The sequence below is a fragment of the Cavia porcellus genome, unplaced genomic scaffold (genome assembly GCF_034190915.1).
Source record: "Cavia porcellus strain 051 isolate PalLab524CR breed Dunkin Hartley unplaced genomic scaffold, mCavPor4.1 scaffold_1, whole genome shotgun sequence".
Lineage (NCBI taxonomy): Eukaryota > Metazoa > Chordata > Mammalia > Rodentia > Caviidae > Cavia > Cavia porcellus.
The window spans coordinates 137,246,600-137,261,390 of NW_026947484.1; the positions used below are offsets into that span (position 1 = coordinate 137,246,600).

The window sequence follows — 14,791 nt, forward strand, 5'->3', positions numbered from 1 at the left end:
AGAAAGTAAAGGTGATTTGTTATTCATCCATTCATTTAGCAAATAGTTTTTGAAAAATTACTGTGTATCAGGTCGTTCAATACTTTTAGCATTTAGTGAGGCAGGAGGATTGCTGAATTTGAGGCCAGCCTGAACTACTTAGTGAATTCAAGAATAGCTTGAATGACACAGCAAGACCCTGCCTCTAAAAAAGAAAAAAAAAAGAAATACCAACATTGAACAGTGAACAAAACACAGACTTTTAAAAGATCACTGTTCATATGGAACTTACATTTATTGGGACATGACAGATACTACTACACAATAGTAAGAAAGTGCACATAGAGTGTATTAGTGATGAGGAAATTTAAGCAAGAACAATAATGGAGTAGACAAGTGCCATTCTGGGTGGTCAGAAAATCTCCACTCTTAGACAACATCAGAATAGAGATCCGAAGGCGGGAAAGGAGCCAGCAGATATCTGAGTGCTTGGGGCTGAAGAAATGCACAAAGATCCCGTCTTAGTTAGTTTTCTCTAGTTGCTGAGGCAAAACATCTGACACCCAAAGTTAAAGGAGGAAACGTTTAATTAGCTCACATTTGTAGAGGTTTCAGTCCATAATCAGCTGGCTCCAAAAGCAGGGTGGCATTGCAGAGGAGAAACAGGTCATGGCAGGTGGAACATAGCAAAACAACAAGGGATGAGACAAGCCTCTTTCTGTCCCTTGCATTGTATTCAGTCCACTGGGATTAGGACGGTGCCATTTGAACCAGTGGACTGATGAGCAATCGCCTACCCTTAATTCCAGCATTGCAATGAATCAGTCACACATTTTAGATTCAGCCATCTCTGAAAAAGGTCCATCTAAATCTACATGAGGCTTTGAGAGGACATACAGACACAAACCATAACAGGCCCTAAGGTTCATGTATATCTGACTTATTCAAGAGAATCTTGGACGGAAAGCATAGCTACGTATAGTAAAAGGAGAGGAACAGATGTGGAGTTGGAGAAACAGAGCCAGGACTCTTGAGGCCTTGTCTTGGTTACTTTTCTCTTGTTGCAGGGACAAAGTACCCAACACCCTAAATCAAGGGAGGAAAGGTTTATTTAGCACACAGTTTGTAGAGATTTCAGTCTCAGTAGTCAGATGGCCCCAAGGCATGGTAGGATGACTGAAGGTTAACCATTCATGGTGACTGAAGTACCAAAGTACTTCAAAGTACCTTTTTGCTAAAAATGCAAAAAGGAAAAAGCATGTCTCCTTCCTTTGCTTATATTATATATGGGCTATCTACCCCTGGACAGATGCAGCATTCACACCACCAATCCCAGTGCTCGACAAGAAGCCAATCACAAACACTAGACTCAGCTGTCTTTGAAAAGCACCCCCCACCATGACCTCATGAGGCTTTGGGGGAACATCCAAACACAAACCATAACATTCCATCCTTGACCCCGCAAAGACTCATGTACATCCTTTATGCAAAAGATATTTAGTACATCTCTGAGAGTTGCCCATAAGAGGATAAAAAGGAATGGGACCAAAGGAAGTCCAGAATCCAGCAGGGCAAACATTAAGTCCTAGAGTTCCCTGCCCAGCATCTGAAGCAGTCTGGTTGTGAGCTCCAAAAGGCTTGAGTGACTCCACCCCGCGGCTTGGCTCTTGGGCTGGCTTTGCTCCCTCCTTGCAGAATTTCTTAGTCCACAATCCTGGCATTTAAATCTTCTGTGTGCTCCACTGCATCTTTGGCTTTACCCTCACAGCTTCACACACTGTCCTGTCAGAGGCACATTGTGTGGCTTCCCAGGCCTCCTGAAATCAGGGTGGAAGACTTTTAACCTCAGAACTCCTGCATTCTGTATGCACCTAAAACCAGCACCATTGGATAATGCTGAGGCCTGCGGCAGCTGCAACAATAACCAGGCTTTCATCTCTCTTGGCTGTAGGGGTCAAGTGCCTGGATTGCTGGGCACTCTGAATCTAATTCTGAGGAACAAATGTTCTATGCTGTTGCCATTCTGGAACCTGGTATGGATGGCTGCCGCCATTTTGAAACCTCATGTGGCCTCTCCTGTCATTCTGGAACATGGTGCTCTGTAGCTTCCTTCTCAAAGCAAAGTTTTTTACTTGTGTAGTTGTGAGGCAGCAAAGGTTCAAGACATGGTTTTTTTGTTTTGTTTTTGTGATGCCTTCAGTTCATCTTTTGTATTTTCCTGTTCTTTTTTAAAAATCAAGATTATTCTGAGCTCTGTCTTTGCAGTCACAGCTTTACTGGAACTTTCTTTCTAGCCATCCTCACAGTGCCTTAAATCATCCTGCTGGCTCTTTGCTCTTGATTTTGCAACATAAATCTGGCTAAAAGCCCCCAACAATAGCCATGCCACTGCCTCAACATTTGACTGCTGTGAAATTTCTTTTGCCAGATTAATTTGTCCACTGCCCTTAATCTCAGTCTCAGGCAAAATGTCTGGACATGAGCAAAATGCAGACAAACTTTCTGCCAAACCATAATACACATCATTTGGAGTCCAATAGCCAGTATAGTCATTTCCAGCAGAAATTTCCTGAGCCTGGTCTTTACCAGTAGAATTTCCATCAGCCTTGTGGTCTTCTGAGCTCTGAACAGAATCTCTCATACAGAACAGCCTAAGGCGTTCCAGCTTTACCCTTTCAGGTGACATCTCCCAACCTTTCCAAACTCTTCCCCACAAGCCATTTAGAAAGGCTGTTGAACCAGAGAGTCAGGTATAGTCATAGCAATGACCCCACTCCACCCCAAATTTTGTCTTGGATACTTTTTCCTCATGCTGGGACAAAATACCCAACAAGGAAAGCTCACAATTTGTAGAGGTTTCAGTCAGTAATCAGATGGCCCCAAGGAATGTTGGCATGACTGAGGTTAACCATTCATGGTGACTGCATTATAAGCAAAAAGGAAAGAGCATGCCTCCTTCCCTCCTTCCTTCTTTCCCTTATATTGTATGTGGGTTCCTCACCCCAGAGCATTTGCAACATTTACACCACCAGTTCTAGTGCTAGACAATGAATCAATCATAGACATTAGACTCAGTGGGCCTTTGAAAGGCCTGCCTCTCCCCATGACCTCATGAGGCTTTGGGGGACATCAAAACACAAATCATAACAGCCTTGTAAAGATTTTAGCATTTGTCTGTATAAAATTGGGGAATGATTGGAGCATTTAGGGCAAAGTAAAATATGAGTAAGTTTTTAAGATCACTTTGCTTTGAGTAGAGAGCCAGCAGACAGGGACTGCTGCAGTAATGCAAGTGAGAGGGGTGAGGATTTGGGTGAGTTTTGTCCTGTAGGTGATAAGCAGTCGTTGAAGTTAATTTGAACAGCAGAGTGACATAGAATTGCTATGTTAAAAAAGATGATTTGGGCAACCATGTAGAAGGGTAGAGAATTGAGACAAGGAGCTGAATTTGTTTCCAGAGTTCCAATCACCAGGAACACGATAGAAATCTCACAAGAGAAACAGGCTCATCCCTGAATGCCCTGCGAGCCAACTGTAACTGATAAAAATACAAAAGGTTACACATTTGGAAATTCCCCTATAAGCCTCGCCGGGGAAACAAGGTGAAAGATTAGTGCAAAGTTTATGCTAGAGGTGGCCACTTAGCAGATGATCATAAATTCTTACCACACACTGGGTCCTTTCACCATGTTGCAAATGTATTGACTGATTTAACCCTTCCCACAATTCACAAACATGATCTCCATTTTATAGATGAGGAAACCTGGGTACAATGCTGAGATGCTTCTGAGGGCAGCATGCCATGCTTTCTTTTGAAAGGACTCATTAAGAGATTCTGATTTTCTTATGATCTTTAAAATTGAATGTAAAAACACAAGCACTCATTTTCTTTGTGAGCTGTGGTGATGAGTTGGCCACTGCAGGGTGGAAATATGTATTTCAATGATCTTTGAGTTGCCACAACAGAAATCAGTTTATGAAACATAAGTAAAGGTGAGTAGAATTACAAGGAGCTGAGACGTCCAGAGAAAGGAAGACGTGTAGGCTTGAGTGCAGGGGAGATGGCCTAGAAGGCATGGTAGGATCTAGCATCTTGGCTGCTGCTCTCAGGTCACTGGAGTGTGTTCCCTTCGCCTCTGTGGTCCCATGTTGATCTGGGTCTCTTCAGATGGCTTCTTCACGTGGTCAGTAGTGCTGCCCATGTGCAGCTTCTGAGCAAACAGAATTGTGACTCACCTGGTCTTATCCCCAGAGCCTATCCCCCAGGACTAGAGGTGCAGAGTGAGCCCCTCTGAGGACAGTTAAGGAATCGTGGACCCTTGTTTTGGGTCTTCTGTGATGAAGTGGGGAGTCATGGTGGCACCCTGAAGTTACTGAGTTGTTTGCTATGATGAGATCAAACTCAAGTAAGGCATGACCATTATGACTGGTTCTGCTTAACACCAGAGCTTTTCTCCCTGGGTACCTAGAAAGTAGCATGTTCCATATTACTCCTCAACAGTATTTTGGGTTGGTTCTTCCATTCTTTGCCAGAGGATGTGTTACCCATTCTGAGTTACCAACTGTAATTTTTTTTTTTTTTAAAGAGATAGCGTCTCACCATTTTGCTCAGGCTGACTTTGAATTCCTGGGCTCAAGTGATCTTCCTGACTAAGCTTTCTGAGTAGCTGGCACTATAGGCTTGCAACACCATGCACAATAATACTTAATATAATTAATTTTTTGCAGTGATGGAGATAGAACCTAGGGCCTTGTACATGCTGGACAAACATTGTACCACTGAGTTACATCTCTAGCTGTGCCACATCTTTTAAGGAGAGTGATGTAATTTGGAGTTTAGCAGCTTCTCTTAGAACAGTTCAGTCTGAACCCACCACAGCTGAGGGGAAAACAGTTGCACCCTACTCAGAATCCGTGCTGTCCCACGTCACTATTTATCTTATATAATTACTTCCTTTTTCCCTTGTCAAAGGAAATTGTGATGGATGGGGAAAACAAGAGATAGCTTTAAAAAAGTTTCATCAATTTTTCTTTTTAACGTTGGCCCAAATTTAGATACTGTGTTTTCATCATAATGTAGTATCCATATGACTTTGTTTACTTAACAAAATACTGTGTAATAAAACAATATTTACTCCTTACTAAATGTACTATACTCTAATCATTTGTGTTCATTTAAAATTCCATTTAAAAAAAGCATAGCCACTAGAAGCTCATTTCACAACTCACTAATGGGTTCAGACTTGTGAAAAGCAGCAGTGGTGTAATCTTCGCTAGAACTGCCACAATAAAGTACATGAACCTTGTGGCTTAAGTCACAGAATTCCTCTCACAGCTAGGAAAGTTACAGTCCAAGATCAAGAAATTGGCAGAGTGGGTTCCTTCCAAGGCCCATGACGGAGAGTCTGGCACGTGTCTCTTCCTGGCATCTAGTGCCTTGCTAGCAATTGTTGCTATTGCATGGCTTGTGGATGTATCGCCCTGATCTCTGCTTTTGTTGTCACATGGTATTCTTTCAGGGTGTGTGTTTGTGTCTAGATTTATCCCTTTTTAAGGGTGTACCAGTCAACTGGGTTGGAGCCCACCCTCCTCCAGAGTGACCTCATCACAATGTCACTAATCATACCTACAATGACCCTATTCCCAGATAAGATCACATTCTGTGGTGTTAGAAGCTAGGACTTCAACACACAAATTTTGGGTGGGAGATACAATTCAACCCATAACTAACAATAAAACACAACATGGATGGTAAATAATTGAAGCTCTCAATTTATTGAGCCCTTATTATGTGGCAAAGTCAGCTGAGCATTTTGTTTCATGACCTTAATGACACCATCTTGCCCTGTTTTGTAACAGGAAGCCAGAGCTAAAAGAGTTGCAGACCTGTTCTCTTTGATTTCAGAGCCATGCTTTCCCCCTGGGTGCCATATTGTGATGCCTGTCACAGAATATCAAGGAACCACACATGGTTACTTAGCCTGCATTGCAATGTTCAACACAGGTAGTAAATGTCCTATAAAACTGGGCTGAAGTCCATGGTAAGGCAACCTTCTGAAAGGACCTGCAGGTGCCAGGTCTGCACGCATTACCTACGCCAGGAAGGGAACACCATGTAACTCAGCTTTGCCCTGGCTCTATCCCAGCAGCACACCATTCTCAGCAATGCCAGCAACCAGCCAGTCTCCCTCCCTTTGCACTTTCCATCCTCATTCTGAATTTAGATCAGGGTGAAGAGTAGAGAGAAGGAAATGAGCCAGAAAATAGAAAATTAATACTTGGTAGAATCATCATATTTTAAAATTAATTTATAGGCAATGTCAAGATAACAGGAGTTAAATCATTTTATCAGCAGGCCACTCTAGTATTTAAAAATTTGCATCCATCATTGTAAATCAGGTCTCAGGAGCCCCAAGGAATGGTCTCTAGGGATGAGGGTTGATATAGAGTGGGCAAAAATGTAAATACTTCATTAGCTATGTCCTTTTTCTTTTTTTTCACACAGAACCTAAAATATTTCTACATCACACTGAGGGATAGTGGTCTGTTAAGTAGTAATGAAATGGTCAGAGCTATTCAGGGTTGTAGTTAGCCTACTTTTAAAACTTGATCTTCCTCCCTGTCACTCTCAGGGAACTGGTTGTATGAGAGGTGTTTGTGCCAGGATAATATTCCATGCTTATTATTCTAGGGATTTCTTAGCCTGTTTCTGCAGAGGCACATTTTCTCCAGCATTCTGGAAGTCATATTTTTGCCCTGGCCCATGACCATGAGCACCCCTGGAATTGCCAGAGTTATACTGGGAGCATCCTTTGTGATTAAAGACCGGCCTTTTATCTCCTGTCGTTGCAGCTCTTTGTCGGGGACGTGTGGTAAGAGTCCCTGCAGGAACTCTTGTCCGAGTGGTAGGTACCGAGCTGGTCATCCCCTGCAATGTCAGCGACTACGATGGCCCCAGTGAACAAAACTTCGACTGGAGCTTCTCATCTTCAGGGAGCAGCTTCGTGGAGCTTGCAAGTACCTGGGAGGCGAGCTTCCCAACTCAGCTGTACCAGGAGCGGCTACAGAGAGGCGAGATCCTGTTAAGGCGAACTGCCAACGATGCTGTGGAGTTGCACATAAAGAATGTGCAACCCTCAGACCAGGGCCATTATAAGTGTTCAACCCCCAGCACAGATGCCACTGTCCAGGGCAACTATGAAGATACGGTGCAGGTTAAAGGTACTGTCCTCATATGAAGTCACTGTGCTTGGCCAGACCTTACTCTGCCATTCAGTTATGTGTCTCTTTGTCAGGAATCGTAACCCCCTTGTCTAGCGGAATAATAGTATCTTACCTGATTAAAAGAGTGGCCCAGTCTCTTCTGTGTGCCTTTTCTCTTCTCTCCATTATGCTTCTGAAGCATTCTGTGACCAGGAAGTTAGAAGCAGTACAGAGTAGTGGTAGAGAACTTCACTCTGGAGCCAAGCTTTCTGTGCCTAGTCCATTTACTATCTCTGCCGCTTGTCAGCTATTTGGCCATGAGCATGGTACATGCTTGTCTTCCTCCTCTTCCAGAGTACCTACTTTAAAGGGTAAAAGGCTGGGTGAGTTACCATGAGCTGAGACTTAGCACAGTGCTATACCAAGCTTTCAGTGGGCTATGGCCGGAAGGTGATGTTCATTATCATGATGATCAGGTTTATGGGAATGGCAGGTACTATAAAGTTCATCTGTCTTTGTGACCTTCATGATTCACGTACCTGTTTGTACCAGAAGTAACGTGTTCTATGTAGGGAAAGAATGGCATGGCCCCTGCTAGTTTATTGACCAGGTTATGTAAATAATCACATCTTACATATCTGAAATGTCTTAGACTTTTTGTTGTCGTGTGTGTGTGTGTGTGTGTGTGTGTGTGTGTGTGTGTGTGTGTGTGTTACTGGGGCTTGAGTTCAAGGCCCTTGTGCTGAGCTGCATCTCCAGCCTTTTTAAGTTTTTGTGTTTTAAAACAGGTTGTCCCTGAGTTCTTTAGACTTGGTTTGAACTTAAGATTCCTGCCTCCGTCTCGGAGAGTATTGTTTTCCCCATTGTCCTTTTAGACTAACACATATGACTGTGAACCCAGTAAAAAAGATAAGGCAGACTATTTCCCTAATTTACACATGTGGAAATGGAAGAGCATAGGTTAATTACTTGCTCAGAATCACACAGCTAATTAGTAATTGAGCAAGAATGAACCAATTTGAAGCTAACAAAATAGAAACATTATTATTGTTATTATTATTGTCCTTACTAAATTATCCATTTATTTGTGCTCTGCCTTGTTCCCAAAATGATTTATATCTGGGTAGGAATGTAATTATTAGGAAAGTAGAAAATACACAGAAAGCTATAAAAAGAGTGTTGATCCAGACATTCATTGCTGCTGCAATGTTTGGTAGAACCTACCTTATCTCAGATACTGTCCCTCACTAGCGATTCATAAGGGATAAAACATCTTTCCACCAGGTAGGTATTAAAGCATTAATGCATTACATTTACGTCTTTCATACTCCTACAAGAAATCTTGGTGTTTTTTTAAAAAAAATCCAAACAGTTATTTTTCCTATGGTTAAATTATGCAAAATAGCACACGCCGTTAATGGTCAGATGCACTGTCTGTGTAATTCTCATCTCAAAGGCTGAAAGGGAGGCTGGAGGAGAAAGGGGTTTCCTTAGCTCAAGAAAGCAGGTAGATGACATGACAGAGCTGGGCTGGCTGGTCACCTAGGGTGACCTCTGGCAGATGCTATTGTTGGTCCAGGGTTTGTCTAGTCTCAGCTTCATGGGCCTTGAAACTATTCTTCAGTGCCTTCAGAGATGAACTGACCTTGAGAAACCAAGTCATGATAGCCAGACCTACGAATGGAATCAAGTTGTCACATTCATTCCAATGAATCACAAAGGATGAATCTTTGGAGTGTAGGAGTTTGAAGATAATCCCTTCTCAAGGACACTGAATTAGTTTCTAAATGAGGAACTGCAAAAACTCCGGAGATGATGAATAGTTCTGCTGGAGAATCCTTTTTATTCCCAGCTCATAGATAAACCTGAGGGTTCATTCCCTGCCCATTGGTAGAGGCCCCTCCCTGTCTGGTTACAAGGCTACCAGAACCTATTGCTTATCATGGCTCTTCCTAAATAGCACTTGCCGACATTTCCTTGATCTCTAGTGCCCTTTTCTAGACTCTGTGAAAATGCTTCTTCCAGTAGCACCAGCAGAGTCCATAGCTAAGCTATCACCTTCTGGTGGCCAGGTCCCACCTCACGGATGCCCTCCCCTCACGCTGCTTGCTCTCAGGCAGTGCCCAGGTCAGGAGTCACAGGCAGCTCATGCCATCCTCCAGCCCTGTAAAATGGCATGCTTTGAACTCTTAGAAGGCTGCCTCAGCTGCAGGCTGGAGGCTCTGTGCTAACCCTGTGTCCCGACCAGACGCACGTTTGACAGTCATTTTCCCATAGTGTGCCTAAACTTGTTGAACTCTTACACATTGACTCCATGAGGAAGGTCAGTTGTTGTCCCCTTTTTGGGGAACTGAGGCATAGAGAGGTGAAGTAACTTGCCCTAGGGTGACAAGACACATCCTCAAAGCTCAATTCCTGCGGGGAGTTTTCATCATTCCCTACACCTTATTTTAGCAGGGAGTTTTCTTAATGCCTTTCCTCCTCCTTCTCTCCCTCCTCTTCCACACCTCTTCCGCCTCCTCCTCCTGTCTTCTCTTTTAGTTCTTTCATTCATTTATTCTTTCCTTTTCAAGTTGGAAAAACCATTTGAGATTATAGATGAGTCAAAATGGGAAGATATGCCTACAGGCAACGGAGGGAGAGAATTGTTTTAGGACATAGTTGTGGGCCCGGGTCTGGCAAGTGGCCTGCCCTGGTCACATGGGGTCCTCTGAGGGAGGCTGCAGACTGACTGTGCTCTCTGTCCCCCACAGTGCTGGCCGATGCCCTGCACGTGGGCCCCAGCGCCCGGCCGCCCCCCAGCCTGACCCTGCGCGAGGGAGAGCCCTTCGAGGTGCGCTGCGCTGCCTCCAGCAACTCGCCGCTGCACACACACCTGGCGCTCCTGTGGGAGCTGCACCGCGGGCCCTCTCGCAGGGCCGTCATCACCCTTAACCACGAGGGCAGGTTCCGCCCAGGCCCCGGCTACGAGCAGCGCTACCACAGCGGAGACGTGCGCCTGGACACGGCGGGCAGCGATGCCTACCGCCTCTCTGTGGCCCACGCACTGTCCGCCGACCAGGGCTCCTACCGGTGTGTGGTCAGTGAGTGGATCGCAGAGCAGGGTTACTGGCAAGAGATTCAAGAAAAGGCCGTGGAAGTTGCTACGGTGGTGATCCAGCCCACAGGTGAGCTTCTGGGATCGGAGTCTTACAGGTGCAGTCTTATCTGTGACCAGTGATGGTGTAAAGATCTAGGCGAGGGGGCTCCAAGTGTTCTGACAAGATTAATTTCTTTCAGAATTATGATTGTAATCTGCTCATCCCGGAGACCCCCTTGGGCTGAAAGGCAGTGGTGAGAGTTTGGGGAGGGCTACATCTGTTTGGGCTGTGTGTGTATAGTTTTACATGGCTTCTGCATTTATCTGAACTCGGATCCACGTTGCCATGCACACGTTATAGAAGGCAGTTATGTCTCCTGGAGATAGAAACAGCGGGCCTTGTCAGACTGATGTCCTGCCTAGTGCTCCAGGGGTGTTTTGGGCAGATCTGCCAACACCTGCTGCCTTAACTGTATGTATGTATGTATTTATTTTGTGGTGCTTGAGATTGAACACAGGGCCTTCATACTGAGCTACATCCCTAGTTAGTCGTTTTTATTTTTATTTTGAGACAAAGGTCTCAGTAAGGTGGGCTCAAACTTGGGATCCTCCTGCCTCTACCTCTCAGAGTGCTGGGATTATGTCATAGGTACATATCATTGTGCCTGGTTCTTTATCTTGTTGGTGTTTCCTGAGTTTCTGGATCTGACTTTGCCCAAACCTGTGGTCTAACTTACATCTTCTAGGCCTGCCTTGGACTGGGTCCCCAGGTGCACCATCTCCTCAGGAGGGGCTCTGAAGGACTGAGCCTTCTATAGCTTTTTATGGCATATATACCTGAGGAAGATGCAGCCCTGGCTCTGTACAAGAAGTCTTTTATCGTCTGTTAGTCTGCCTTTTTTTTTTTTTAACCCTTCCCTCCAACTACAAAAGTAGTTAAGAATATAAAAAACACATATTAGAAAGCACAAAAATTAGTTGCAAAACAAATGTGAAAAATTGTGACTCACTGTTCAACAAGCCTCAGTGGAGAACTCACTGGCCTGAGGGCTCTGGGGCTGGGATACTTACGGCTCCTCAGACCCTACAGCTTACAGCTTTGGCAGAAATCGAGTAGAGAGACCATTGGAGGGTAATGTCATTGCTGGGGATGGACAGATGTGCTGCTGGGTTTTCTGAGAGTAACATCTTCCCAGAGTACTTTGTTGTCGTAACTGCTGCCTCCTGTTTTCTAAATGGGGAAGACCTTGGCTGGACTCATTTCCTGAGCAGGAATATGAGTGTGTGACCACTTTGTTCCTCAGATGGAAATCAAAGCAGAAAACAGTGAGCACTAGGAAGACTTTGTCCCCACAAGCTGTATTGTCACAATTATTTACCTCTGCATTTACACCCTCACATCCGAGCTAGATTTGGTAGAAGTAAGTGTGAAAAGCAGGTCTGAGCTTTGTGAGGGACTTTGTGGAGAAGAGGAGCTGTCTGTCATGCTCAGTGTTGGCTCCACTGGCTATAAAAGTCACTTTTCAGATGCACACAAGTCACCTCCCTTAGCAGAAGAGGTCTGTCTCGAATACATATACCTGATGAACCCTCCAGGTGGTCAGCCTGCTGATCAGCAGTTTTAAAGAAGCAGGAGGCTTACGAGTTCCAATTTCGCAGCAGATTAACAATTCTATGCAGAAATTTCAATTGTGAAGGTTTTTTTTTTTTACATTTCAAACACACCACAAAACCCGTAGTAATATCTACTTATAGACTGGAACACTCTAGGCCTATTAGGCAGGTAATAGTGTCTACCTCTTGCCTGAGACTGAGGATTCAATCTTTTTTGCGCTATTGGTCTCTTTGATGTTCTTTTGAAGCCCATAGGTCTTTTTCTCAGAATTAATGTTTCAGTTCATAAAGTACAATACATGAGATGACAAAAGGAAACAATTATATCAAAGTAATTAGCAACATGTTTTAAGACAAATTTGTTTCGTTTCACAGTAACATTATACTTCTTTATTAACACATTAATAATAAGATATAATGGCAGGCCTAACAACTACTTTAATTGCTGGGTAGTAATGAACCTAAATAGTATTTTAGGGTTAAACCCCAGGAATAGGTAATACTGTGCTTTCACAATGAAAGGAGATGCTGTATTTTGGAAAGGGTCAATACAAATAAAGATGGAATATTTTTTCCCATCTGTGTTCACAGGGTCCTTAAGTTCTTTTTGGTGACTGCAGGTTAGGAACCACCGCACTCCAGTTCTGATCATTGTTTTCTTATCTACACCTGCACGCTCCATATCTGCTTATCTACTTTGGTTGCCCTGTTGTCATAAATGATAGAGAACTACTGAGATAACAAAGCAGTGTTACCTGTGGCAGTATGCCACTCTCATTCTTTACAGGAGTGTTGATACATATCTTGGTCTATTTTATGGATTCAGGTGTATAATATGGGAGAAAGTCTGCATCACCACAGGCTTTGTCTGGGTCTCTTTCTTGCATTGACAACCCTAATGCTGGTACTGTTTTTCCCCTCACACTGCTCCATTCTGTCTTCCAGTTTCAAGCTCTCCAATCCAGAATGTTTGAGGCTTGTGGTTAGTGAAGCAACAAGATACTCAGTCACTTGTACAAAGAAAATTACATAATGAGCTACACAGATGAATAGACATTCCTGCCAGAACCTAAGCTTTTTGGCTTTTGTCTAGATGTCCCTCCAAAGCCCCCTGTGATTAATCATAGGTAGGGCTTTTTCAGAGGTGGTTGGATCTAGAGTGGGCAACCCTGGAATTGATTCATGGTGCGATGTTATGCTCAAGGGCACTAGGATTTAAGAGTGTGATTGCTACCCACTCTGACTAGTGTGGGTAGTATAAAGACAGATGCCATTAAGATCCCCTGTTTCTTTGTGGTCTTCTCTCTGCCATGAACTCTGCTATATGCAACCCTGCCTTGGAACCAGCCCATTATGGACTGAAACCTCTACAAACTGTGAGCTAAATAAACCTTTCCCCCTTTAATTTTTGAATGTGAGATATTTTGTCTCAGCAACAAGAAAAGAACTAAGATACTAAGAATCCATTTTCACTATGTATGCAGTCCACAGCTGCACCTTGGATGTTTTCTCACAGACCCAGCATCCTCCTAAGCCACCTTTTGTCTCTAGTAGCTGTTGGTCTGACAGGCACAGCTGCAGCAGATTTCAGGGTCTGTGACCACAGCATTGAGGCAACATGATTCAGCCTTTAGGAGTAGGCTCGGGGTGACACAGTATCCATGAGTCCTCAAAAAATACTGTCAGATTACTTTTGGACCCTTTAAAGAGGTAGCGAGGAGAAAGCATTGGGAAGGTGGCTAGAGGGTGAAATTTGACTTTTAAATTCCTTTTTCTAATTTCAGTTTTTCTCATCTGTCAAGTTAGATATTGAACTTGGCTTAAAATACTTGATTGAAATATTGTCAGTTTATATGGAAATGACATACAGCAAAGGACATAGGCTTTGGGGTTGGATCTCAGCTTCCTGGAGATAGGAATTGATGCCGATGATTGTTGCTAGACAGGGACTGTGTCTCTTAAATCTCCAAGATTCTGGCTATTTATTATCTAAGTAATTGTTCCCAGAGCACTATCACAAGTTGTATGTTTTTGTACTCAGATTACCGATGTTCAGCTTCACTTTTAAGTAGAGTAAAATGTTTCCACATAAAAAACTTTGACAGATGATGGTGAAACTAGATTTGCCTTTAGTCTGTAACACCAACACTTCAGTGCTTTGTCTAAAAAACAAAAATCTTCTTTTTACTTATCTGCACTAATGAGAGGGAGTAGTACACAGATAACCCAAAAGTCACTGCGTTTTGGTTTTAGGATATTGTTTCATGATTGAGTTTACATAGGCATATCTAATGATAATAAATCATACTCTAAGTATACCATAATAGTTTATTTTTTATTATTTTTGTCTTTTTTTTTTTTGAGACAGGATCTCACTATGCAGTTCAGGCTGGCCTTGAGCTCACTTTGTAACCCACGCTGGCCTCGAACTCACAATGATCCTCCTACCTCAGGCTCCCGAGTGCTGGGAATATAGGTGTGCACCACCATGCCCGGCTTCTCTAAGTAGGTTATATTTTGAAGAATTGACTTACAAGGAAAATTATCTGGTTCCACTTTCCTGGCTTTCCTGTCAGCTTAGGATTGTGCATGAGTTTTTGTTTGTTTGTTTTGTTTCCATTTTTTTCTTTCTTTTTGTTTGTTGTTATGCTAGGTTTTAACCCAGGGACTCTCACACTCTAAGCAAGCAGTCTGCCACTGAGTTACATCCCAAGCCAAGAAATTTTTGCTTTTGTTCAGAAGATAATTTTATTGTTACCTCCTGCCTTTCATTCCCCAGCCCCAAAATGACATTATGTACCTGTCAGAACTAAGCTCTTTTTTTTGGATAAAATCACCATAGTTTTATCAAGCCCTTGCAAAAAGTATGTTAGGTTTGTTTATTTGTTTTAGTACTGGAAATGAAACTCAGACTTT

The 14,791-nt window shown here is 43.3% G+C and overlaps 1 protein-coding gene across 1 annotated transcript in view; it reads left to right on the forward strand.

The window, feature by feature from the left end:
* Window positions 1–14,791, forward strand: part of Ptgfrn (prostaglandin F2 receptor inhibitor) — an 82,998-nt gene that overhangs the window by 28,509 nt on the left and 39,698 nt on the right. Inside the window, exons 2-3 of the mRNA XM_063256159.1 lie at window positions 6,832–7,200; window positions 9,936–10,349. Coding sequence (XP_063112229.1) covers window positions 6,832–7,200; window positions 9,936–10,349 — 783 coding nt within the window. The remainder of the gene's footprint in view (window positions 1–6,831; window positions 7,201–9,935; window positions 10,350–14,791) is intronic.